Here is a 26,526-nt window from a genome sequence, read left to right as displayed (position 1 = left end):
CAGCCCAGCCAGACCCTGGGCTCTTTGTGCTGCCGGGGCTGAGCAAAGGGGAAAATGTCTGGCTGAAATCTGTAGGGCTGACTCCTGGGTGGAGCTGAGGGTACAGCTGGAAAGCAGCCATTTGGGGCTCTGATCCTGGGGCTGGTTTTCCACCAGCATAGTGTAGAGCTGCATCAGGACTCATAACAGCTCATGTACTGGTTCATACTGGCCCCCCAGGACTACTACACTGGTGAGGATTGCTGGAACCCACACGTCTTCTCTTCCCCAGGGAGCTGGCTAGGCCAGCCAGCCTGTCATCTGCAATGCAGAGGAATCCCCCACTGTCCTATTAGGGCAGCTTTAGGGCTGCTTTGCCACCACCGCAGTGCAGAGCAGGGCTGTCCAGATGGGGGTGGGGGCAAGAGGGGCAATTTGTCCCAGGCCCCGGGCCCTGCAGGGGCCCCCACGAGAGTTTTTCGGGGGCCCTGGAGCAGGGTCCTTCACTCTCTCCGGGGGCCCCGGAAAACTCTCGCGGGGCCGGGACCCCCAGAGCGTCTTCTGCTCCGGGTCGTCGTCGGCACTTCAATGGCGGGGGGGTCCTTCCGCCCCGGGACCCCGCCGCCGAAGACCCCAGGCCCCCTGAATCCTCTGGGCGGCCCTGGTGCAAAGTGACCTTGCTGTGTCCAAGGAGCTGGCCCATAATTTCCAAGATCAGGTAAAGGGTGTCAGGGCTGATTTGGTGTGAAAGGCCTGACTTCCACCACAAAGCGCCTGAGAGATCCTTTGTGCATGGCGTTAGTCACGGGGTCTGCACAGGAGGTTGCTATCTGCAGTCTACTGGGGAAGAATTAGTTTTATGCAATATCTCTGGGCACTGAAGATACCTGTGCATAGGGAGGCCCTGGGTCTCTCTCATTTACACCAGGTTTACATCAATTCAGCGGAGTCACTCCCAGTTTGCATGTGTGGAATTGAGATCAGAGCCAGGCCCAGAGTATTGTCCGCAGCAGTGTTATCTGCTCCGTTGTGATCTGGCCTGCTGAGGAGGAGGTACAGATGTTCCTGTTTCATAGAGTCAGCAGCAGATAGCAGGCTGGTTGTTTATAACTTGTGACCAGGAACAAGGGGGCCACTGGATGGCAATGTTTGTCTGGCTTGCACCTACTTTTCAAACACACCCAGAAGTGACAATGACAGGCATGAGGTACATTTCTAAATAAAATCAATGAATGGATAGATTTATCTGCCCTCAGCTGCTCCAGACAAACACATGAGCGGCTAGAGGATTCCAGACACGAGGAACAACAAGACGTCATATCCCAGAATAGGCTAGAGCCCTCACTGGCCCCAAACAGCGCGCAGTGTGCGTCTAATCCATGGGCTACACTCAGCTGCTCGGGTGCAAAGCAGCTTGCAGATGGCAACAGAGAGAGAGAGACACACACACGCACACAGTTACAGAACAGCCAGCCTAGTAATGGGAATGGAAAAATCGGTTCTGGTTTGTTTGCCCCAACTGAGGACAAGGCTCAGCTGGAACATGTTTCCAGAGCATGACGGAACAGAGACATCCTTGGCAATGGAGATGATGGGCAGGGTCAGCGCCCAGACCCTGGCCTGATTCTCATCTCATTTACATCACTGTAGCTCACTGGCTTCAATTATTTACATGCCATGTAGGTGGGAGGAGATTTATGTCCATTTGTCTTAGGCAACATGCCCTAGAAATTCCAACAAGACAATAACTGTGTTCTCACATGGGGGTAAACCAGGAGCAATTCCACTGAATTCAATGGTGCGATACCTGCGTAAAGCAGGTGCAACTACAACTGGAATCTGACGCAAGGTAGCCCAATAGTGACAGCCCCAGACACAGATCACTTTGTCCTGGTCCCCATAGTCCCAAGATCCCAAAGTGCTCAGATATCTCAGTGATGCGTACAGGCGAAAACCCAAATGGGAACTGCAGCTACCAAAAGGTTCATTTTAATGTACTATTTATGACGCTGCTACACATAGGAGGAGGGCTTCAGCTTCAGAAATGTTGCAGAAATCCAATGTGTGAGCAGGTAAGGGAGGCGGGGTGGAGACCCACTCCTTAGTTTCTGTCCTGGGCCCCAGCAAGTCTAACACTGGCCCTGCTAGGGAGCATGCTCAGTGCAGATGGAATGATCACAGATTTTAACAACAAGCCTCTAACAAGCTCTACTTCAAATGTGCACGTGGTGATTTTCTGTGGCTTACAACTTGGCCAGATCTGGACGGATTTCCATGGAGACAACACAAGACTCTTCTCTAACCCCAGGACCACCCCCTTGCCAAATTTCATGTTTCTGCTCCGAAGCATGAAGGCACGAAAGCCCTTCACAGGTAATCAAGGACCCCTACAAGTACGCATACCAATGGGACACTAACGTTTACATTTGCTGTATCAGGTCTCATGACTGGGGAAATTCGCAGGTATTATCAGTGTGGGCACCGGTAACCCTGTTTTACCCTGTTCTCTTTCCTATTTAATATAATTACTGCGTTGAAGATATTGTGTGTGCTTGTGTTATTTCTTGGGAGTCTCCAACTATCTGGCATGTAAGTGGAGGTTACCCTGCGGTTACAATTTTCCTCCCAAGCTGCCCTACTGACCCAGCCTGGAAGGAGCGAGAGGGGTGGAGGCACCATCAAATAATTGCATATGGGAAGAAAATAAAGTAGTTCCACCTTGCTGAGCTGGAGGTGGGATCCAGAAGAACCCAGGCCTGTCTATCAAAACCTGGAAGGAAACTGGTGCTAAAAGAGGTAATCCGGTGGAGAGGAGCACTACACACATCACTGCTTACAGCCAGCCAGGGGAGGGAAAAGGGCAGAAAAAGTCTCAGCAATTTGCTGAGCAGCACAGAGATAGTATGGCAACGGGAGCCTCAGGAAACCTTACAATCGAAAGATATTAATGCAGTTACATAGTGAGGGCATCAGGCCTAAGCCAGGTCCAAGCACATAGTAAACAAAGGACCTATTTGATGACACCTCTGACACATTACATGGGTTTGATTACCCACCAATGGCAAAATAAACCCACAGCCTTTTGCTGTTTGCTGGAGGCTGCTGCTGGTTATTTGTGTGGAGCAGCTCCCATCTCACCACAGGAATCTGAGTGCGTGAAGCGTGAGACTGCGCTATGCTGAGGTGCGCTGCTAAGCAGCCAGAGGAACTGGTCATCTGCCATGGCGGGAAAAGATATAGGGGGAAACAAACAACCTAATGTGTCCTTAAAGCTCCATTTAATCTAATCTGGGACATAAATCCTAAAATGCATCAGTCTGAAAGGCACGATTATTGGTGTTAGGGAAAGACCCAGCCTCCCGGATCTGGGCAGCCTCCTGGGAGGCCGAAGGGAAAATCAGTGCTTGCCTTAATGGTCCCTCTTTTTTACTATGTGCTACAGTCTTGGGGAGGATGGTAGGGCTTGTGACACCCATGGGAGGCTACAGCTCCTGCCCAGCACCTGCCCTCACAAAATGCTCAGGCAAGGGGTCTGCTCGACAAGGCACTGTCCAGCTTACTCTCCTGCTGAGGGTTCACGCCAGAGGCGTCTCTGGGCTCCAACGGGCCTGGAGTTGAGCTCACTGTCATTATCTCTTAATTAAGGCCTTGATTCAGCACGGTAGTTGAGTGTGGGTAGCTTTAATCATGTGATCAGTGCCTTAGAAGCCAATGGCCACCTCTCACACGATGAACTTTAGGCCCATGCCAAAAGAGTGAGCTGAACTGGGCCAAAGTCATGGGTTCTTTCCCTGTCTCCCCTCTGGATTGCGAACGCAATTACTGCTAACCCCGCTGTCCCTGGGAGGTGGGGGAAAGGAACAGAGCCTACCATTTCCTGCAGGTGTCCAGCAGGATGAGGTTGAGGGCCGTCCGCCTCTGCTGCATCTTCTGGAGGATCCTCTGCACGCTGATGCAGTTCTCAGGGGCGTAGGGCTGTGGGGCATCAATGGGGACCATGTAGTTTCTCCCAGAATGTTCGTATCCGTGCCCAGCATAGTAGAATACGGCTGCAAACCATGGACAAGAGAGGGAGAGTTATGGGAAGAGGCCAGGCTTTGCGCCAAGAGGCATGGAAAACACAGGGTGTTGTTCATTACCAGGGCAACCCGCTCCCCTCCTCATGGGGTCCTATGTTATCTCAGAGCAGGTGTTTTACACCAGAGTCCACCTCTTCCTCCCTGGCATTGCAACACCTCAGAACGGGTACGTAGCAACGCAATTCACCCCCCTCCTCAGAGGTTCTGTGAGGCCTCAAATCAAGTGTGTTGTTCCCCCACATTAATGGAGGTGACACTTCACTATACAGACGATAACCCGGCTGTCATTTGATTGTCGGTCTAACCTACCCTGCTCCCCCACCATCTTGTGGTCAATTGTCCTAAGTCCTACAACTCTGAGAGAAGCCCTTTCTAGTATCAGCCTAAACCTGTCCTCACCAAGTCTCTGCTGACACCCTTCATCATGGCTCCTCCTGACTGGACAAATCCATCCATGGATTGCAGCTCCCTTCTGGGGACTTGAGCACCTGAAAGCAGTCACCTCTCATCACTTCATTCCTCAGTTCAGTAGAACTTCTGGAGCTGCAGGGGTGGGGCTGGAGTAGCTGCACCTGGGAATCAGGGAGCTGTACCCAGTTCATGCGTGGTGCCCTCCCCACCTCTTGTGCTGAGTGGATCTTGGTGGAGGAGAGAAACTAGCACATCAGCTCTACTAACCTTTGCCTTTAAGCGAGGGCCACTGTATTATGTAGCAAATTGGAATTAAATTAATTTTGCATCCTTAATGTTTCTTTATTACAGCTCTGTGTATCAGATAATAGGCAGCTCTGCCTATAGTTAAGGTTGCCCAACACTTCTCAGTATCAGAACCTGTATTCAGTTGCTTATAACTTTGCCAATAACTGGGCTAAAATATTCCATGCCAAGTGTTTGCCTCAAGCTGAATATTTCTGGGAAGATTCAGCTAAAATGGTTCAGCTGTTTCTGAGAATGAGGCTGCAGAAAAACACATTGTTTTTCCCATGTTAAAAAAAATGATTACAACCATTTCATTCAGGAGTTCTAGCACCTCCATGCTTTGCAGCAGGGACTCGACAATTTGGCACATGGTGTTAGGGAGGTGCCTTCTGCTTGGTGTTAGGGAGGTGCCTTCTGCTGCCCTCATGAGACTCTACTCACATTTGTTCAGTTTAAGTGTCTTAAAAATCAGTTTGCACATACCAAAGATTCTGTCTGCCTGGAGGATAGATTTGTAGATTGCAAGGCCAGAAGGAACTGTTGTGATCATCTTGCATCACACAGGCCAGAGAACTTCCCCAAAGTAATCCTAGTGCATACTCCAGCCCGTCACAGAGTCTATGTGCCAACCAGATGGCAAATGCCCCATCCTCACAGAGCGACTGAGATGACGCCATGCTGGGGCTGAGCTGGACTTTCCCTACAATTGGGGGGGTGGGGGAGGGGGCTGCTATGACAGAAGGCACTACAACTGAGAGCAGAGAGACCACTTTCCTATCCTCTCAATGCTCTGCCTGCTGGCCCCCAGACAGCAGGGAGGAGAAGGAGGAAGCCCCCTGACTTAAACACAAGAAGAGTGAGGTCAGGGGGAGGCAAGGAGGGGGAACAGTTGCAGTGTTGGGGGTTGGGCAGAAACAAGCTGGGGAAAGAGGAGGGTTAGAAGCAGGAGCTGGAGGGCGGGGAGAGAGCAGTGGGGATGATGGAATAGGGCCAGAAAGGGACAGGAAGAGGCTGGAGATGCAGGGGCAGAAGGGTCTGTAACCACGTAGGGTTGCCAACAATCTCGTATTATAAGGGTCAGCCCTTATTTAAATAAAAAAATTGCCTGGCCTGTACTAAATCAGTTTGGGATGCCTTTTAGCCAACATTTCCACCAGGGGTGAGTTGCTGCTTGAGTAGTCTGAAGCACTGTTCAGGCACCTGAATCTCTGACGGAGTAGGGATTGAGTACTTCTCTTTGCAAAGTGCTGCCAGCACTCAGATTTGGCCCAGCTCCCCCTCCATCTCTAGGCCCTGCTGAAAGTTGCACACATACCCCCAGCGAAGCCTCCTCTAGGTGTACCTTCCGAGTCCACACACATTCTTGCAGCCTTACCCTGGCAGTGCACAGCACTGCAGCAGGTGGAAACCAGCAACTGCAGCTGCTGACTCAGCTTGCGCCCCATACAGAATGTGGACAGAAGCCACAATGGCTGCCCAGCCCAGTACCTGAGGCCCTGAGTTCTCTGCAGCACCAGAGCTGAAGAGAGAGATTCCCTAGGAAGCACAAAGGAGGAGAAGAACTCACCCTGAGGTTCAAGTTAAGACTGGGGACATCTGAGGTCTGTCCTGTATTTTTGAAATACAATGTTGTCAACCCTAATAACCACTAGAGAACACTACCCTAACTGGAACTGAACCCACTAGTCCTGAGTCTCAACATATAGCTGTGAAGCCCACCAGCAAAACATGTCTCTACCCCTCTCTAGTGGCTGCTCCACAGAGAAGATAAAAGCCTTCTACTGCTCCCAGTTACTCCATTAGCTCTAGTGAAGGAGAACTGTGCTTTAGCTCTCAAGATCCTAACACTGCTGATGACCTGTGAGGGGGTCAGCATCATTCCATGGGATGGAATTTTTGTTTTCAATTTTTATGTTTTTAAAAAACCTAGAAAATTATATTAAAAACTGTGTTAAAAGAACATTATTAAAGTTTGGCAAGTCAAACACTCAAAAGATAGGAAATGCCAGAATTCAGCTTGCCTGTGTATCTTTAATTCACCTCCCCTGTGCAGATGCATGATGGTGCAGTCTATAATTACACACACACACACAATTTTTTCCATAGGACCCCTGCACCATTTTTCCTCATTCCCACTGCCAGTGTTGTCTATATAGGACCCTGCCTCAGTTGTTGCTGAAGTTGAAAGGTGTGTAGTGAATGAGGCAGGGGCCTGCAGAAAGGATGAGCTCATAGTTAGGGGAGCTGAATGCTGCCCTGGAGAATTGGATTCTATTGCCTCCTGTCCTCACAGAATTCCTACATGGTGCCAGGCAAGTCACTTAAGCCACAATTTTCACAGGTGGCCTCTGTGTGTTTCTCATTTTCTGGGTATCCAACTTGAGACACCGATGGTTTGACTTGCAGAGGTATTGAACACTCACAACTGTAACTGAAGTCAATGGGAGTTGTGCTCTGATTATGTGAAGTGATATAAAATGCTACATAAAGCTGTAGGCTTCTCAAATTCAGCACCCAAAATTAGTTGACAATTTTTTCCTTTAATTTCTGTGCTTCAGTTTCTCATGTATAAAATGGGGATAATACCAGTCCCTCACTTCACAGGGGTGTCGTGAAGATAAATGCATTAATGTTTGTAAAGAATTCAGAGACCACGAGAGAACCACTGGATAGCCCATGAGGAAATGAATAATGTATACGGTGAAAGCTGTGGATCAGGTGCAGTAAATAAGGAAGGGGCCCACAAACTGAATATGAGGTTAAACAGAGATATTGAATTACCCATTCAGTAAACACCATCCATTCTGTGCACTGAATGAGGCAGGGGTGCTGTGGAAAACACAGTACATGATCATGTAATTAAAGACTGTACCACCATGCATATGTATAAGGGGGTGAATTAAATTTGCACAGGCAACCTGGACTCTGGCATTTCCTAACTTCTGAGTGCTTGGTTTTGCAACCTTAACATTAATGTGTTTTAATATAATATATAAATATAAACTAACATTACATTAATGGTATTAAAGTTGCAAAATCAACCTTCTGCCAGATTTATGTTGCCCATGCAACTGTAATTCATCTGCCTTGTGTGTATGCATTATGTGAGGCAGATATGCCTGCATATAAAAATTGAATTCCAAAATTGTGATTTTAGGAAGAAAATATCTTTTTACTCTACCCAAGTTAAAGTCTAACCTTTCTCCCAGATTTTGTGTGTCAAAAAAATCCTGTTCTAAGATGAGCTGCTGAGTACCAAAATATAAAGGGGAAGCTACAAGCATCTGTTTGTAAAACAGGAACTGCCCCTCTCTGGCCATGGCTGAGTATACGTATGCTTGGTGCATTCCTGTATTATCACTTACAACATTTTGCTATCTTTGTATTTCTGAAATTATCTTTGAGTTGGGGCTTTTTTTAGGATGGCTGAGATAATGCCTGCAGACTGGCCAATGACCTCAAACATCTCAAAATACCTACACACCTGCAGATTGACTAACTGACGGTAGATTTTTGGTCTGTGCATTTTCCAAGTCCAACAGTATATTCCAGTATATTGGCTGGAATATACTGTTGATGCTTAGGGTCTTTGCTATATGTACAGTATATCCTTTGAAGGACCTGGCCAGTTTCTTAATCACTAAAAAATATTCCACTTTTTTTTTTAATTTTAAAGTTATTGTACTAATGTGGGTTAAAGCGAGAATCATTGATGTTTAATGTTCATTTGCTTTGAGCTTGGATCAAAATGTTTAAAAGAATGTGAAACTTTATTTTTGCAATTACTGAGTGTAGTTTTTATGCTTGAGATATATTTTCACAATGGAATGGGGAGATTCCTCATTTGGAACAAGGGGACCTAATCAGACCCCACTGGGTGATACCAGTTACTACTGCAGAGGAGGCCCCATTCTGATTCTCCAAGAAGCTTCTGAGAAGAGTTTCAAGGGGGAGGAACCAGCCAGGCCACCATCTTCAAAAACTGAATGAAAGGAAGAAGCCCTGATGCTGCTGCTGGCTTGCTTCTGGTTTCTGTTGGATGCTGGCCTCTGGCTATGCAATGGGACCACACCTGACAAAGAAACCTCTGCCTTCTTCACCCCTCCATGCATATGAGTCCAGTAACATGCAACAGCTAAGATTTGACAACTACAAGCAAATGACCTCTAACCAGCCCACAAGTCTGCTGATATTAAACACTGGAGCCAATAAGACCACCTGCTGATCTTTTCAACCATGCACCAGCTTCTTAGAGCTGATCAAAACCACAAGTCGTGAAACCATCCTGCCTAAGTGTCAATCTTTTAGGTTTAGTTTTATTTCACATTGGCAGTAGCGGGACGCCTCTACCTCAGCATTCCTCCACTTGATTTTAAACTCCAGCAGATGGTTAGTAGTGAGCATTGTGTGTGTGGCTAGAACCCATAGAATCTATTTGAGAATGGAGCCTATAGAATAGTTCCTCAAATACCTACCAGCCCTAGGTTAAACAACCTTGCTGCCTAAAAGATCACACATCCATATATTTCAGGGGTTAGTAGTTGTATGTTTAATCCTGAGAAATGTTATTTTCACCTAAATTTGTCATTTGAACATTATATGTAACAAGCTGAGTCATCTTGAATTGTATTGGAATATTTCATTGTAACCTTATGTTGTGTGTGGGGAGACTGGATAGCCAATAAGTTGGGCAGGCAACCTTAATTGGCATCAGAATTGCAGTGATTTTACCCTCTTTGTATTAGTTATTCGGCTGGAACCTAAATATATTGATTATTGGCATTGACACTGATAATGCCCTGTTACTTTGGAGCTGATAGTTAAACAAGACTGTGGCCTTTCCAAATTATGACACAGAGTTTATAAGGAATTGTTTATTTCACATGGTTTAATCAACCTGATAATTAGATTCATTCGATATGAATTAACTCACATTCTTGTAATTTGATTGGTTTATATGTATTTATGCTATTGCTAAGTTATTTAGTTTAGCTAATAGAACACATAAAACTGGGACATTTGGTTTGGATGTTTCCTTCTCAGAAATCAGGTTGTAAAGTGAAGGTAACTCTGTGACCTCCCTGGTGGTGGTGCATAGACCTGCTCCTACAGCCCGACCATAGCTGGTACCCGAACTGGAACACTGCTGTTTTTTGAGGGAAAGTTCATTTTTGTATTTGATCATTTCTTTCGATCAGCACCATGTGATCCAGAATCTTGGAAGGCAGTGGATATGAGCCAGTCAACCTAAAGGTTGACCAGTTCCCCACAATAAGTCTATGCTCCTCTCAGTTATGATGCAGTCTTTAATTACATGATCCCAGCGATGGACTGGAGCTGTTCTGTAGTAATGGATGAATACTGTGTGTTGACCTGGTTATTGGGATGTTACGGTATGACTCTATTGGTACATGGGTTAGTGTTATGGCTGTAAGGAAAAAACAAGCAGGCAGAGGAATGAGTAACTCAGGATAAGCCACCCCTCAGCAAACACTAGGAGATTTATCAGGGACAAAGCCTGAACTATGAGCTTGAAGATTTTTCCTCCTCCCCAACCAACCAGAAAAACTAGTTTTGTCCATTAGGGCCAAAAATCTGGGAGGGCAGAAAAATAATGGAACTCTGGCAGCTTAAAAAGGATCTCTGTCTCGGGGGGACCAGACAGAGACACAGTGACCTAGTGAGGCTGGGAAGCCTCTAGGTAAGATAGATATGTGTAAATGGTTTGTTGTTTTATAATCCCTTTTCTCTAAATGCTTTGTTCATATTGTTAAAATAAACACCACTGTGGTGTAAGCAGATTGTCTGGTCACAGGTCACAGACTCCCAAAGGGAAGAACTGTAGGTGCCAAACCCAGTCCAGCCTGCTGGGTAAGCACTGTGGATACACTGTTCTGTAGCCTGGGGCCCAGAATGGGAGAACTGCCCCAGGAGAGGTGCAGGCAGGAGGCCTGACACATGACGGGGTGCACTCAGGGAAAGCCGGCAGAGGACAGTGGCTCAGCTAGCCCTGTAACTATGGCAATCACATAACATCCAATTCACACAACTGCTGCCTCATTCAGTGCACGGGATGGACAGGGCTCAGGGAACGAGACAGCCGTTCATTATTTCTTTTATCCTCAACATTTAATATGTGGCCCCAGCTTTATTTACTACACACCCTGCAAACCCTGCACGGAATATGGAATGATAAGCTGCTTCATGGGCCTTTTTCTAGAGCTCATCATCACCATAGTGACAGCCTCACAAACATGAATACATTTATCTTCATTGCCCTCACATGAGATAACACAGCATGAATTTACATATGCGGGACTGAGACATACAGGGGTTAAAGCCAAAATTGTCAAAAGTGTCCACTAATTTTGGGTTCCCAAACTGAGACACCAAAGGACTGCATTTCCCGAGGTCTGAGCATTTCTGTAGCACTTTACAGCTTTAAAGAGCAGCTCCAATTGACTTCAATTGCAGCACTTCTGCAAACCAAACATCAGGTGTCTCAAGGTGGGCACCCAGAAAAGGAGGAACTGACAATTAGTGTCCAGCTGTGAAAACTGTGGTTTAAATGAGTTCCTAGCACCACACAGTAGCTCTGTGGCAAAGGTGGCAATAAATCCCAGTTCTTCTGGGTAGTAGTTACAGCATAGCTAAATTCACTACACACCTTTCAACTTCTGCAACCAATGAGGCAGGGATCCTACAGTCAACAGCCTCCTTCGTTACACTGCCCTAATTCATCCCCAGAGCAGCTCCAGGCTGCTCTGAATGAGGCAGGGGGTCTGTTGAAAAACATAGTCTGTGATCATATATTTAGAAACTGTATCATCATGCATGCACACAAGGGGGCTGAGTTCCCAGATTCCAAGGCCAGAAGAGACCATTGTGACCATCTTGTCTGATCTCCTGTACAGCACAAACCCCATCCCATTATAAGCAGCGTTTGCTCCCCCAACTTTCAACATTGCACCACAGAGCTGGATGACTTGAGCTAAAGGGCTACCTCCATCAACAAGCAGCAGACCACTATTATACTTTGTGCACCAGCCACTAGTGGGTTAAATATGCATGTTTAGCCCTGTTTTGCTGACAGTATAGCCAAGTGCAAAAATGTGGCTAAGAGTTGGGGCTTCCATAGGAGAATTGGTTCTGTTCCCAGCTCATGTAACTTCTCAGTGGCATAGGTTTGTGAAGGGCTGTGATGAAGCAGGGAATTGTTTTAATGGTTTGCATGTGTGCTGCATGTTTAATGAGGTGGCAGGAGAGGGTATTTGTTGTTGCAGGGGACCAGGTGTGACCTTGCCTAGCAGCCTGGACCCCAGACAACCACCTGGACACAGTGGAATGTAGCAACTGGTGACCCAGAGATCCACCCCAGCTTGGAAACCAGCTGGTTCTGGCCAGTGGGAGGACAAAGGGCAGAGGAGAGAGGGCCCCAGTGATCTGTTTGTCTAGGAAAGAAGACAAAGGATGTAGGAGAGGCTGTTGGGAAGATGATATAGGATGGTTGGCTGGAAGGAGGTTGCTTCTGGACTGGGGTCAAAGAGCAGCCTGAGCCCACCTGGACTGGGACAGACCCAGTTGGATGGTACTGGGACTTTCTAGGCTCAACGGCCCTGAGAACTTCCTGTGCTGCATTCAGATGTTCAGTAAATGCTTCTGTTTTACGATGACTGAGAGTCACTGCAGTCTACAGATCAGGGCTGCATTGCTACCTCTGGGTGTGCACCTCAAGGGTGCAGAGTGAGTGGACTCCTTGAAGAGACTCACGGAGAGACAGGCATGCTGAAAGCTCAGAGAGGTGCAGCTCCAGGAAGTAGTGGAGCCCAGGACTTAACCCCCAAGAGTGAGTGTGACCCCCGACAAGGGCTGTCACACTGAAGGGGGTGCCTCCCAGGGACCATACGGAGTCGAGAGAGCACAGGGCCTGTGAGTCCGTGACAAGGGCACAGTGATTAACACCAATCTGTAGAAGAATGGTGATTTCCCAGCTTCCCAGCCCAGTGCATCTTCCCCTGGGCCGAAGGGTAATTTGATGGGAGAAAGTCCTGCTGCAGACCATAAAGGATCTAGAGCTTTAAAAAACAAAACAAAAACAAAAAACCACCCAACAATCGGAACAATTTGTATAAAGAAAATGTAAGGCAACCTTAACACAGGGCTCACTGCCACACCCCCTGCAATAATAATGACCACCGCTAATTGCTCTCTGGTTTGCTGCCCATGGTGGCTGTCTGCTTGGCCTGTACTCGGTGAAGGTGGCTTTGGAATGCTTCTCAGGTAGCAACTTACCATAGACTCCTTTCCCCAAGAGCTGCAGGAACTGATTGACAGCTATCAGCATCTCCGCCTTGTTCAGGTCCAGGAGGGAGACCACCCGGAATCCCAGTCGCTTTAGGAGAAGGCTGAGTTCAAACACATCAGTGATGGGAGCCATCAGGTGCGGATGATTCCAGTAATGGTTGTTGCCCACCAAAAGTGCGACCTTGTCTGTTGCTAGCAGAAATATCAAGTGACAAGCAAAGATGTAAGTGTCTAAGCAAGGAGCAAGGCCCTTGATTAATCTACCAGCATCCAAAGCTCCTGGAATGGGTTCTGCTGGTTAATCAATGTTATACATAAACTGCAGGACTCCTCGAGGCTGTTTGATCAGGAAGCATCCCAGGAAGGGGGGTGGGGGAAGCAGAGGTCTAATTGCTCATTTTGGGGACATGTTCTGCCCCGTTCCAGTCAGGGCTGAACAGGGACAGTGCCACTACATAAGGAGGGTAGGATTTGGTACACTGAACTCCCTGCATGGCCCAGAACTCTCCTCCCGCATGGCAGCACATAGAGTGGAAAAAGGCCAGAGAAGCCACAGGAAAGGTGAGGGCACAAAGGCCACAGACTGGGTTCTACAGGGGAAAGACTCCTGCACCCTGCCCCATGCATCTACCCCAGGGCCTGACCCATCTAGTTCCGCTGTCCATTGTGCTCTGGATTTGCCCCACAGGGTTATTAACCTGTTCTGTAATTGTTGTTCTTCGAGATGTGTTGCATGTGTCAATTCCACTTCAGGCGTGTGCGTGCCCAGTGCACCAGAATCAGAGATTTTTCCCTTAGCTCTATCTGTCAGGGCAATGCACACATCCTCAACCTCTTCATACTGCTGTGGGTAGAGCCACCCCGGACTTTCCTCAGTTCCTTCTTACCAGACAGACTCCAATAGAGAGGGGGAGGAGGGTGGGTCATGAAATGGACATGGACAGCAGTTACTGAAGAACAGCAATTACAGAACAAGTTAATAACCATTTTTTCCTTCTTCGAGTGATTGCCCCTGTCCATTCCACTTCAGGTGACTCTCACACATTTCAATCTGGAGGTGGGTTCAATCGAAGTCACCTGAACAATGACTAAAGCTCTGCACATCCTGGCATTGTCTCTGGAATGCTGAGATATAGCACAATGAGTAATACAGGTATGTACCCATGACCAAGTTGCAGCTCTACAAATGTCTGCTCTAGGTACTTGGTCCAAAAAAGCTGCGGAAGCTGCTTGAGATTTTGCAGAGTGCTGCCACACTGCATGGAGAGGGCACCTTGGCAACATCATAGTGCAGGCGTATGCAGGATAAAATCCTCTATCCTGCAGGAGGATGGAATACATTCTCACCACCGTGCCTTTTTTAGTTCAGGGTTTAAAGTCCCTGCAAATCTGGAAGTGGCCTCGAATATGACCCCTCACTGAGGCACTTCAGGTAGGTGGAACATGGGAGAAGGCTTTACACATGCACCACAACTGAGGCATACCCTGGTACAAGGCATCAGTACCCTATGAGTAAGGGAGAACCCATGCTCCAAGAAAAAATAACTCAGAAAACCTACACTAATCTAACACTAATGAATACCACTAACTTTATAAAGGGAGAAACTTGCAGTAGCAAGCCCATGCGCTCTGACTACTGATCATGGGTGCGGAGAAGGAACTTAGAGTGGTCAGAGGCAGCTCCACCCTTTATATCACTGTGCAACAGCATAAGATTGCTGAGGACGCATGTGCCACTTTGATGGGTACCGCTAAGGGAAAAATCTTTGGCCCTGGTTCGTGGGGAGCATGCACACCAGCAGTGGAATGGACATGTACAGTCACTCAAAGAACTGACGTTTCCTAGTTTATCTGTGAGACTGTGGTGTGAGATGGTACATGCTGGCTATGGGGGAGAGGTGCCTGGCACGGTCTGTTTGTACAGCTGTATTTGACAAATGCACCAAGGCGCTATTAGAGCAGAGGAGAGGCGCTGGGTCCTCTGGGAGGAGCGTTTCAATCAAAATAAGTTACAGCTTCATTGCACTTTGGACACAGGTTTGTTTTGACAGGAAGAGACAAACACAGCACTCACCGAAAAATGGATCTGCCAGACACGTACCTGCAAAAAGACAGGGAAGAAATCAACCCCCAAGCACAAAGTCGTCTAACACCAACAGTCCCTGATTAAACAGCCCCTTTTCCCCAATATAACGCTGGGTCTAACAGCTCCACACTCTGCTCTGACACAGAACAGCGAAGGGGTGAGAAGCCCAAGGCCAGGCTGGAGGCATTGAGCTTTCAGGTTACACAGGAGTAAGGCAGTGATGCCTGCTACTCTGCACCAAGGGGACGGGTGGGGCAGGGCCCAGCTTTACCCCCAATATGTCAGCCAGCATAGCTCCAAGTTGCTGGGATCATCGAACATTACTACCCCTGGCACAAGAGGAAGGCAGGCGGAACTGTGCCTCCCAAGAGCACCATTCCTTCCCTGCCCTGCCCCAGGGGTAGCAGCTACTTGCTGCCCCATGCATAGGCCCTCTAGCAAACCAGCCTCGCCCTAAAGATACTGGCCTAGCTTCTCAAACGTAACTGGGCATTTTGGATATTCAGCGGACATCCTGAAAGGGGCTTGGTTTCCAGCAAGGGCCGAGTACTCACTCCTTGAAAACCAGTCCCCCTGTGGTGTGTGAAGCAAAGTGAGGAGGGGAGGGTGGGAAGGTGGGTGCATGGCAGCTGAATTCCCCGCAAAACAAAGGTCAGGGATGGATTGGCAAGGAAGGCAGAAAAGCAGGGTCAGACTCCGAGAGGGAGGGAGACAAGGGGTTGGTGGCAGCAGCCTGGTAAGTCTGCTGGAAAGCAGGTCGGAAGAGGGGCAGGAGGGGGCTGTGGGTGGAAGGTTAGAAATGGCAGAGGGGCAGGTGGCAGGATGAAGGGGAGGAGCCTGTAGTCTAGCGCTTCTCCATACTCAGGGCATCCTGCTAGGAACTGCCCCTGCCCCTGGGCTGCTACTCTCTGCCTGTGCAACTATCTGCTCCCCGAATGGCAAAGGAAAAGAAAAACAAAATCAAAATCTCCAACCACATCAGCCTCCAGCCCGAATCACTCAGGCCAGCAGTTCTCAGCCTTTTCAGGCTGGCAACCCTGTATTCAAAGTAAAAAATGTGCCTGACCACCTCATATTTATTACAAAAGTCAGAGAAAAAAAGGATTCCAGTGCTAACAAGAATAAGCCTAGATAACTGAGTTGTGTCTGTGTTTTGAGAGGCTGATGGGGAGCACTCGACCGTGCAGGGTAAGGGGGGCAGGGAGCGGGAGATTTTCTTTGCTTTAGACTTGTGCCCCCCACAACTGCCTTTAGTGACCCACCGGGGGGCGACCCACTGGTTGACAAATACTGGCGTAGCTATTTGGTGACCATCTTGTCACGTGGTTTAGAATGATAATCTGAACCCAGCAGGATAGCACGCCTCACTCACTGACACACACCATTTTCAGATGATACCTCATGAGGCATATTTTGTACAGAGATTATTACCATAGCGTGTAGGGTATGACTACAGGGTGCGTTCAGTCACTACCACATTTATTATTTTGTAAATTATTTTATAAATGATTTTTAAGCCAACCTCATGATTTTTTTGGGGGTGGGGGGACTGACTCATGAGTTTGAACGTGTTGGGTGGTGACTATTCTAATTCTATGGGGTGGGGGTCTGACTCCGTTCACTTCCCTCTGAAATAGCCCATTTGTCCCCATCTCCCTCTGGCAGTCTGTATCTTGTGGGCACGGGCTCTGTCATGTAGGTTAGGGCAGCTGTTACTTGTTTCCGTTTGTTTGAATACGTGCAGTGCTCTGTTTCACCACATCCTGCACCCTGTGACGGCTCCACCAGTGACTGAGATGGTGGGGACACTGGGCTAGCTTCCATAGTCTGCCCATTTGCATTGCAAAGGGGCAGGACTCCCCCAGCATAGGAGACTCCCCAGCTGAGGCAGATCGGGCATAGCCATCCTTATGGCACCACTGCTTCAAACCCCCAGGCAAAAGGCATGGCCAGCACCAGGGGTCTGGCTAGGGCATGGCCAGTTCAGCGGTGAGCCTGCTCTGAGTTACAGTCGATACAAATTAGTTCCTGGACTTCCCCACAATTGGGGAGCTATCCAACAGCAACGGAACCTCAGTAGAAGTGGGGGGCCCATGAGGGGGCCCCCCACTCCTCCTCTTCCCTCCGAGGCCCCACTCCTGCTCCTCTTCTTCCCTTGAGGCCCCACCCCTCTCTGTGCCCCCACGCCCTGTTCCTCATCTTTCCCCTGAGGCCCTGCTATGGGGTGGAGACGTGGGCCAGGGGCTGCTCTCAGGCACCCTGACACCCCACCCAGGACAGGTGGAGGGTTCAGGGCTCCCCACAGTGGCCTGGGCTCCCTGGGCAGCTCTTACCCCTCGGCTCGAGCTTGCGGCCTGGCCAGGGGGCGGGGCCTCTGGGGGAAGAGGAGGAGCAGGGTTGGGGTCACGGAGAGGAGCTAAGACCCACCTCAGCCCCCACCCCCACCAGGAAGAGGTTGGTGCCACTGGCACATGCTATGCTTCCCAGTGGTGGGAGCTGATCAGTTTATCAGCTCCCCTGCCATGAAGCACAGCCCCTGCCGGTTCCGCTCTGTGCCTGCCCGTGGTTTGCAGTTTCGGGGGACAATGCAGCCCCCTGCCTGCCAAACTATGCTCATGTTAAAAATTTTTTTTTTTGGGAAACGGGGTGGGCGGAGCCCGCCCCATGCTAACTGATCCCCCCCCAGCCTAAGGGGAGGTTCCACAGGGCCTCAGAAACCCACTAATTGGGGGGGACAACTAATAAAAGAACATGGACAGGAGTGCGGTCAAAGGTTCATAAGAAGGGAGCCTGACGGGGACACCGAGCAGAGAACCCTGGACAGCGCCCACTGCTCCTCGAAGGCATCAAGGGAGCCAGCAGACGCCGCCCAGAGGAACTCCGCCCGGAGACGTGAACGGACTAAGGATCGGAAACAGGCCCCACAGTCGCAGGAGTCTCCATTGGCCAACCGCCTCTCCCTGGTCACGTAGATGGCCATTTTTGCCAGGGCGAGGAGGAGGTTGACCAGGAGGTCCCGCGACTTCGTTTGGCAGGCATGGCCCTCCTGGTCCCCCCCAGTTCCAGTGCCCCTGCCTTTGCCCCATCCTCCCAGCCCGGGAGTCCTGGGTCCCAAGACAAGCACAGCTTGGCCAGACCCAGGAATCGGGCCTACTGACTTCCATGTCTCTATAGCATATGTATCCCTGACATTTTTACCAGCAATGTGTGTTCAGCATTTGCTAGTGTGGTATGCTAGATTCCTAAGATTAGTTCCTGCAGTGCAAACTCAATACTTCTCATCGAAGATTATTCTGGGTAAGAGCTATGAAATCCACATCTCTGTAGACCAAGAATATCAAAGTGAGAATCTTGTAGCACATTATAATGCAACAGCTTTTCTATGACACTGCTAGGGATTCCTTAGAAACAATTCCTTTTTTAAAAATCTGATACTGACAGAAAACACTTGACCAAGCTCTTAGCATTCAGCTGTTCTCCTGACCTGAGCTCTCTGGGTAGAGTAGATCTGCAGGGCTAGTGAATGAATTGCTTAGACCCAGCTCAGTTCTCTGGTTGATTCGACAAAGTCGCTGCTTCTCTGGGGTTATCAAGGAATTTCATGTGACTGCTGTATGTAACTCTGAGTCTTGCAGGATAAGTGCACAGGACAACCCTTTGCATTTCAATCTCTTTGTTACTGGACTAAGAGGCACACTCCTTGTCTGAGTGGCAGCACAGACGTTATTTTCCCCCCTTATAGATTCCACTTCCTGGGCTAAATTTAAAACTCTCCCCTTCTCATGGAATTCCAGGAATGCCATTATCGCTGCTCTGAGTGGCTTGTCAGCAGCGGCTGGTAGACAGCTACTTTCTCAGCTCGAATGAGCTGGCGCTGCTCCATTGAGGCAACTGCTTCAAGTCAAGGTATTTACTGGGCATGAGAAACCATTCTACAGGCTGTCTCTGTGACAGGCTTTGCCAGGACACCTCTGAATTCTCTGTGGCCCGTGAGACGTCAAGTTGCTACAGCTTCAAAGAGAATTCTTGGTTCAGCAAGAGTTGCCCTGATATTACTCCAAACCCTGTCTTATCTGCCCAGGACCCCAGGAGTAGATAGGCATCATCCACATTTTTCAGATCAGGAAACTGAGACAGAGAAGTTAAAAGCCGAAGTTTCGACAGTGGCCATTGATTTCTGGGACGCCTGTTTTCAGGCGTGCATAAAGAGTCTAAAATTGGGCTCACAGAATTACCAGCCCCTTTTGCTGATGTTGGCCAACCTGACTCACCCAAGGCCAGAGAGGGAGTCAGTGTCAAAGCCCACATGCTGGATCACCCAACCCCATGGCGCTCAGTCCTACACTTACCCTCATAGGCCACATTGACGCTGGCCCCGAGATAACACACTGGTCCCCTCCAGGTCACTGCTCTGAAACCCAGCCTCTCCTATTATCTTTCAAACTGAACACCCATTTGTAACACAGCAGGATGTGAATTAGATCTGCTCACCTACGTGAATCTCCAGGGCTTCAGTCCAGTGTTCCCCTTGGCCATTGGCTGCACAGCATAGGTACGTGCCAGAGTCACTCAGCTTCGCAGAGTTGATCTGAAGAGATTGACGGTAACATCAAATCGTTTTCACCTGGAGTTTGTGTCCTCAGATTACAGCTGCCAAGTACCCACTGCCCCAAAGCCTCTCACTATTACTTATCAGGCCTCATAAATTAAGGCTACATTTTAGTCATGGGTATTTTTAGTAAAAGTCACGGACAGGGCACGGACAGTAAACAAAAATTCACGGCCCATGGCCTGTCCATGACTTTTACTTAAAATACCAGGGAATAAAAATTGGAGGGTGTGGGGGGGACTGCCCCGGGAACCGCAGGTGCTGGGGGACGGCAGCCTGGCTGCTGGGGTGGGGGAGGCCGGCTGGCAGCGTACAGTCCAGGACCCCCACTGGTGCTGGCACCTGTAGGGACTGCCCCCGCAGCTCCCATTGGCTGTGGTTCCCGGCCAATGGGAGCTGCGAAGCCAGTGCTCTGGGTGAAGTCAGCATGCACAGCTGCCTGGCCATGCCTCCGCCTAGCAGCTGAGCAAGGGGGATGTCACCACTTCCGGGGAGCCCCCCAGGTAAGCACCGCCCAGATCCCATCTCACCTGTCCCATGCCCCAACCCTTGCCCCCTCCCACACCCAAATTCTGCTGCTGGGGGTGGGGGGGGGTTGCCGTGGGGGCCCAAGACTGCCCCATCAGTGCCGGTGTCCCTGGTGCAGGGGCTTGCCTGAACTGCCCCTGAGCCAGGTGCACCAGCCACTGTAGAAGTCACAGAGGTCACAGAAAGTCACAGAATCTGTGACTGCCGTGACTTCTGCAACAAACTCACAGCCTTACTCATAGTGTATGTGTCCCAAAGGGCCTGTAGTCCATATAGACAAGGGAGAATTACACAGAGACTTGGCCACCTCTATACAGGGAGTCTATGGCAGAACCAGGGAGTGAAGGCAGATCTCCTGAGTCCCGTGCTATCGCCTCAAACGAAGCCCATCCTGCCTCGCTAAGACCCACTATCACAGCCACATTCTGTAATGGGGAGCATAGGTGTGAGAACTAGGGGTGTGGTGGGGAGCTGCAGCACCCCCAGGTTTTACACGGGGCTCTGCTCCTGGCCCCACACCTGGGATCCTGGCTGCTGGTCCCACACCGAGGGCTCTGCTCCCAACCTCGCATGTGGGGTCCCACCTCCTGGCCCCACGCCTGGGGCTCTGCTCCTGGGCCCACACAGTCACCCAGGGTCCCACTGCCAGTCCCACACCCAGGGCTCTGCTCCCAACCTCACACGTGCGGTCCCAGCTCCTGGCCCCACACCCAGGGTCCCACTGCCGGTCCCGCACCCAGGGCTCAGCTCCTGGTGCTTTGCTTGGGGCTCTGCTTCTGGCCACCATGCTCAGAGTCCCAGCTGCTAGCTCCGCCCCTGCCCCCACTTGTGGCCCCAGCCTTGGCCCCCTTTCCCTGTCTGCATCCCCCACTCTCAGAGCCCTGGCCCTTTTCCCAGCCCGAGCTCTAGAGGCAGCGGGGGAGAGGAGGCACAGACAGGGGTAAAGATGATGGGGGCATGAGGTAAGAACTTTGGGGACCACTGCTTTGCAGTTTTGCTGACTTCCAGCATCCTCACTATAAAAAGTGTTCCAGGGCCACTGGTAGGGAGATTCATGCATGTCTGCAAGCTGTAATTATGGGAGGTTTCCTACTCAGACTAGAAGGACAATGAGATACATTGATGGCCTGATTCTAAACCTGTACTACCTGGAATGGACAGAATTCGCAGGAGACCAGCCTACTTGCCAGAGTTTCTGAACACCCACAGCTCCTGGCTGCTCAGGACCTCCCAAAAATCAGGCCCAAAGTGTCTCTTAAATTGGGCACCCAGTAACTGACTCACCCCAAAATCGTGTCCACTTTTGCTTATCTGTCCAGAGAGCCTGGTTAGAAAAGGGTTAAAGAAAGGACAGTGTCCTGCCCTGTTCACCCCATACTTGCCCTGAAGGAGTTAATGTAGGCTAAGAAGGGGCTAATTAACCAGACAGGCCACAACTGAGGTGAATCAAGTGGCTTAAGTAATCCCCTGACTGAATAATGAGGGAGCCCAGCTGAGGAGGAATGAGCTGGGTGGGGTTTATAAAGACAGGAAGCTGGCAGATGAGAGGAAACCAGAGGCTGCAGTCACTCTTGGGAAGAGGGGAGGGAGTGTTTGGGAAGTACAGAGCCAAAGCAGCCTACAGTCATTCCCTGGAAGGAGGGAGTTTGGGGGCTGGTAACCACAGAGGAGGGAGCCAGCCAGCAGGTTAGGAAAGAAGCAGTAAGGGTCAGAATGGAACAGACCCCATGGCTGCTGATTAGAGGGTCCTTAAGCTGGAGTAGAAGGCAGGCTTAGTTTCCCCTGCCAGCCACTGGGGAAGTGACACTGGCTGGGCAGTGAATGGACAGGCTCCCTGAGCCTGTTCATAAGAAGAGACTCTGACACCCTGGAAGGGGAGGACATGTGATTTGGCCAGAGGGCTAAACCACAAACACAGAGCGTCTTGCCTCTCTGTGAGCCAGGAAGAGAAGGCAGGGTGTGCAGCAAGAGGCAGAATGGAGGCATCAGACCTGGAATCAGCTAATCCCCAGAGTGACCAGGAGGAGGTGCAGCAGCAGACCCTGTGACATGCCCCCAGTGCAGTGCCCCCATGCTCAGATTCTCCAGGTACAGGAGTGGTTTGGGAGTAAGTTAGCTCCCGTTTAATGTGACAGTTTCTATTGCTCCCCTGGGAGGGCTGTGCATTGTTGCCTCTGTGCCTGGCAGAGTTCTTTATTCATTTCTAGGATTCTCCTGTACTCAGACACAGACTCTGCAAAGTCACAGCCGCCCAAGGGATAGAGGGGGTACCTGGTCTGTGCCCACCCAACAACAGAGACCCAAACAGGGCAAAGAGCTTACAGCCTGCTTTGCAGGGAAACCGGACCCAATTCAAGGTGGTTTCTCTAAGGCCAAAAAGGCAGGGTGTGGTGACTTTGCCTGTAATTTTGCTTGATTGCATAAACTAAAGCCCTGGAAGCTGAGGGATGTCCCAGCTACCCTGTGAGACATGTCCCATATGGCTGGAGAAAAGCAGAGTCACCTGGGGCTCCAGTAACCAAGATGATGATGACACTAGGATATCAGTCACTCACAGGTCATTCATGCCTATTCCAGGAACCTTTCTTGTGGCTGACTGGGATGGGGGAAGTTCTCTCCTGCTCAGAGCCCTGCCATGAACACCCTCTTCCCCTCCCTGCACCATTACACTAAGACAAAGCTTATGAACCACCTAAAGACAATGTTACCAAGAGTTTCTTCTTCTGATGCTTCATGGGGGTCCCGTTGTGGTACCACTGGTAGTGTGGGGCTGGCACCCCCAGAGCAGCACACTGCAGCTGAAGTGGCTTGCCCACCTTTACCTCTGGTGCAGTGGGATTGAGGATGACGACAGGTTCTCCTTGCCACAGCTCAGGGAGCAGGCCTGGAAAGCAACATTACAACTGAATTAGAGAGCATTTCTTTGTTACAGTGTGATGAAAGAGGATGAATGGCTCCTCAAATCAGGAGTATGCTGAACTCTCCCCATGTGTTTCGCTTCCCCTCTAAGGCGTGCCATGCCTCTCAAATGCTCTAGCTACCCCTAAAATTTGATTAATTTTTTTAATTGCTTGACACCCCTAAAATTTACCCGTCAGTTCTTTCTGTACTTCCACACCCCTTATTTCTAGCCTGAATTTGTCTAGCTTCAACTTCCAGCCATTGGATGGTGTTAGACCTTTCTCTGCAAGACTGAAGAGCCTATTAGTAAATATTTATTCCCTATGTAGATACTTAAACTAAACAGATCAAGCTCCTACAGTCTAACGAAGAGAAGGTTAAGGAGTGACTTGATTACAATCTATCACTATTCAGTATGTTTTTTAATCATTTAATTAGTCTCATGGCTCTTCTCTGAACTGTCTCCAATTAATCAACATCCTTCTTGAATTGTGAGCAATAGAACTAGACACAATATTCCAGCAGTAGTCATACCAGTGCCCAGGGGCGGCTCCAGGCCCCAGCACGCCAAGCGCGTGCTTGGGGCGGCATGCCGCGGGGGGCACTCTGCCGGTCGCCGGGAGGGCGGCAGGCAGGGTGCCTTCGGCGGCATGCCTGTGGGGGGTCCATGTGCCTGCAGAGGGTCCACAGGAGCTGCGGGACCGGCAGAGCGTCCCCCGTGGCATGCCGCCGTGCTTGGGGCGGCGAAATGTCTAGAGCCGCCCCTGCCAGTGCCAAATACAGTGGTAAAATAACTTCTCTACTCCAACTTGAGATTCCCCTGTTTATGCATCCGAGGATCACATTAGCTCTTTTGGCCACAGCATCACACTAGTAGCTCATGTTCAGCTGATTATCCACCATACCCCCCAGATCTTTTTCTGAGTCACTGCTTCCCAGGACAGAGCCCCCATCCTGTAAATATGGCTTGCAGTCTTTGCTCCTAGATGTAAACATTTACATTTAGCCTTATTAAATTGCATATTGTTTGCTTGTGTCCAGTTTACCAAGCAATCCAGATCACTCTGAATTACTGACCTGTCCTCTTCATTATTTACCACTCCCCCAATTTTTGTATCATCTGCAAACTTTACCGGTGATGATTTTGTTTTCTTCCCGGACATTGATAAAAATATTAAATAGCATAGGCCAAGACCCAATCCTGGCAGGACCCCACTCGAAACACACCCTTTCAATGACAATTCCCCACTTACAGTTACATTTTGAGACCTACCAGTTGGCCAGTTTTTATCCATTTAATGGATGCCATGTTAATTTTATAAATCAAAATGTCAGGTGGTACCAAGTCAAATGCTTTACAGAAGTCTTTTATGTCAACATTATTACCTTTAACAACCAAACTTTTGCATTAATTATATTACCCTCCTTTAATTCTTTATTAAGAGGCCTGTATCAGCTGCTCCATTATCTTGCGTGGGATCGACGTCAGGCTGACAGGCCTATAATTACCTAGGTCATCCCGTTTACCCTTTTTAATAATTGACACAACATTCGCTTTCTTCCAGTCTTCTGGAACTTTCCTAGTGCTCCCGGACAATGAAAAATCAACATTAATTGTCCAGCAAACTCCTTAACTTGCATCCAAGAGTTTTAAAAGAGCTAGTCATCTGGACATGCTAATTTTAAAATGTCTAAGGGCTTGGCTACACTTGCAAGTTACAGCGCATTAAAGGGGCCCTGGGCACACTAGCTCACTGCCTGTCCACACTGGCAAGGCACGTAGAGCGCTCTGACTCCAAGGCTAGAGTGCTCCTGGTACTCCACCTTGGCGAGTAAAATAACCTTTTATGCACCCCCGCTGGAGTGCCCCGCGTCAGTGAGAACGAGGTGTTGCATTACTGCGCTCTGATCAGCCTCCGGAAACGTCCCATAATCCGTTTAAGTCAAGTGGCCACTCTTGTCATTGTTTTGGATATGCCCTTTGAAAGCTCCGTTTCTTACAGCCGACATGCTTATCTGCCCCAAGACAAAGCAACCACTACTGTGTGGAATGCTGTGTGTGAGAGGGTGAGGCGGCGGGGGAGAAGGGGAGGTCTGCTGCTGTCTGAACTTACAAGACAGCATGCTGACATGCTCTCAGACCCCCCAAAACCCTCTCTCTCTCCCTCCACATACACAAAACACACTCCCTGTCACACTCCACCTCCCAGCCCCCATTTGAAAAGCATGTTGCAGCCACTTGCATGCTGGGATAGCTACCACAATGCACTGCTCTCTGTGGCTGTTGCAAGAGCTGCTAATGTGGCCACGCCAGTGAGCTGTCAGCTGTCAGTGTGGACAAACTACAGCGCTTTCCCTACTGCGCTCTATGAAGGCTGGTTTAACTCAAAGCGCTCTACATCTGCAAGTGTAGCCATGCCAACTTTAGTAGCTTCTGTCTAACATCCTCCTGAGATACTTGTGGAATGGAAAGTGTGTTCTCATGGCTATATGATGAGACTGCATCACCTGTTTTTTCCCCCCGAAATACAGAACAGAAGTATTTATTGAACACTTCTGCCTTTTCAGCATTATTATTGATAATTCTATTGATTCCAGCTAGTATTCGACCAATAGTACTGTCAGGATTCTTTTTGTTCCCAATATATGTAAAAAACTCCTTCTTACTCTTTTTAATTCTGCTGGCCATAAATTTCTCTTTGTGTCCTCTTGCTTCCTTATTGGTTTCCCGCAGTTCCCAACTTCTGATTTATATTAATTACTATCAATTTCCTCTTTCTTCCATTTGTTATATATTAACTTCTTTTACAGTTCCCTTCACTTCCCCTCTAACCCAGGCTGTTTTTTTAACCAATACAGCCTTCTTCCTCAGTTGTGGGATTATGGCTTTTGGGGGATTTAGTAAGGTTTTTCTAAATGATTCCCAACTATCATTCACATTTTTCTGATTAAATTCTTCCTCCCAGCTCATTTGGCTCATAATTGTTTTCAGCTTTGGGAAATTGGCCCAAGCACCAAATATATATATTACTGGTCTGGACTTTAATCTATTTGCACATTATAAATGTGATCAAGTCATGAACACTTGTAGCTAAGCTATCATTAATTTTTAGTCCTGTGATCATTTCCTCTTTATCTGTTATGACAAGGTCCAATAAAGAATTCCCTCATGCTGGCTGCAACATTTTTTGAGTAAGGAAATTGTCATCCATTATGTTTTGAAATTCCAGAGATGTTTTAGTCCTGGCAGCATGAGACCTCCAGCATATGTCACTCAAATTGAAGTCCCCCATGATTGCATGGCTTCTTTCCCTACACATTGTAGATAGGTGCGTAAGGCG

General features: G+C 49.1%; 1 protein-coding gene across 4 annotated transcripts in view; it reads right to left on the bottom strand.

Annotated features, from left to right (window-relative positions):
• Positions 1 to 26,526, bottom strand: part of LOC120374064 (mucosa-associated lymphoid tissue lymphoma translocation protein 1-like) — a 63,972-nt gene that overhangs the window by 28,379 nt on the left and 9,067 nt on the right. For all 4 annotated transcript variants that reach the window (XR_005585878.1, XM_039493273.1, XM_039493274.1 and 1 more), the window contains 5 exons: positions 22,993 to 23,168; positions 19,639 to 19,735; positions 15,136 to 15,162; positions 13,050 to 13,253; positions 3,851 to 4,028 (listed from right to left, as the gene is read on the bottom strand). Coding sequence is in view for 3 of the 4 variants with exons in the window: in XM_039493273.1 (XP_039349207.1) it covers positions 3,851 to 4,028; positions 13,050 to 13,253; positions 15,136 to 15,162; positions 19,639 to 19,735; positions 22,993 to 23,168 (682 nt within the window). In the remaining variant the exon portion in view is untranslated. The remainder of the gene's footprint in view (positions 1 to 3,850; positions 4,029 to 13,049; positions 13,254 to 15,135; positions 15,163 to 19,638; positions 19,736 to 22,992; positions 23,169 to 26,526) is intronic.

Source organism: Mauremys reevesii, linkage group 10 (assembly GCF_016161935.1).
Source record: "Mauremys reevesii isolate NIE-2019 linkage group 10, ASM1616193v1, whole genome shotgun sequence".
In the NCBI taxonomy this organism is placed as follows: Eukaryota; Metazoa; Chordata; order Testudines; family Geoemydidae; genus Mauremys; species Mauremys reevesii.
The sequence above is the reverse complement of the archived record's forward strand: the minus strand, read 5'-3'. Positions and strand labels throughout refer to the sequence as shown.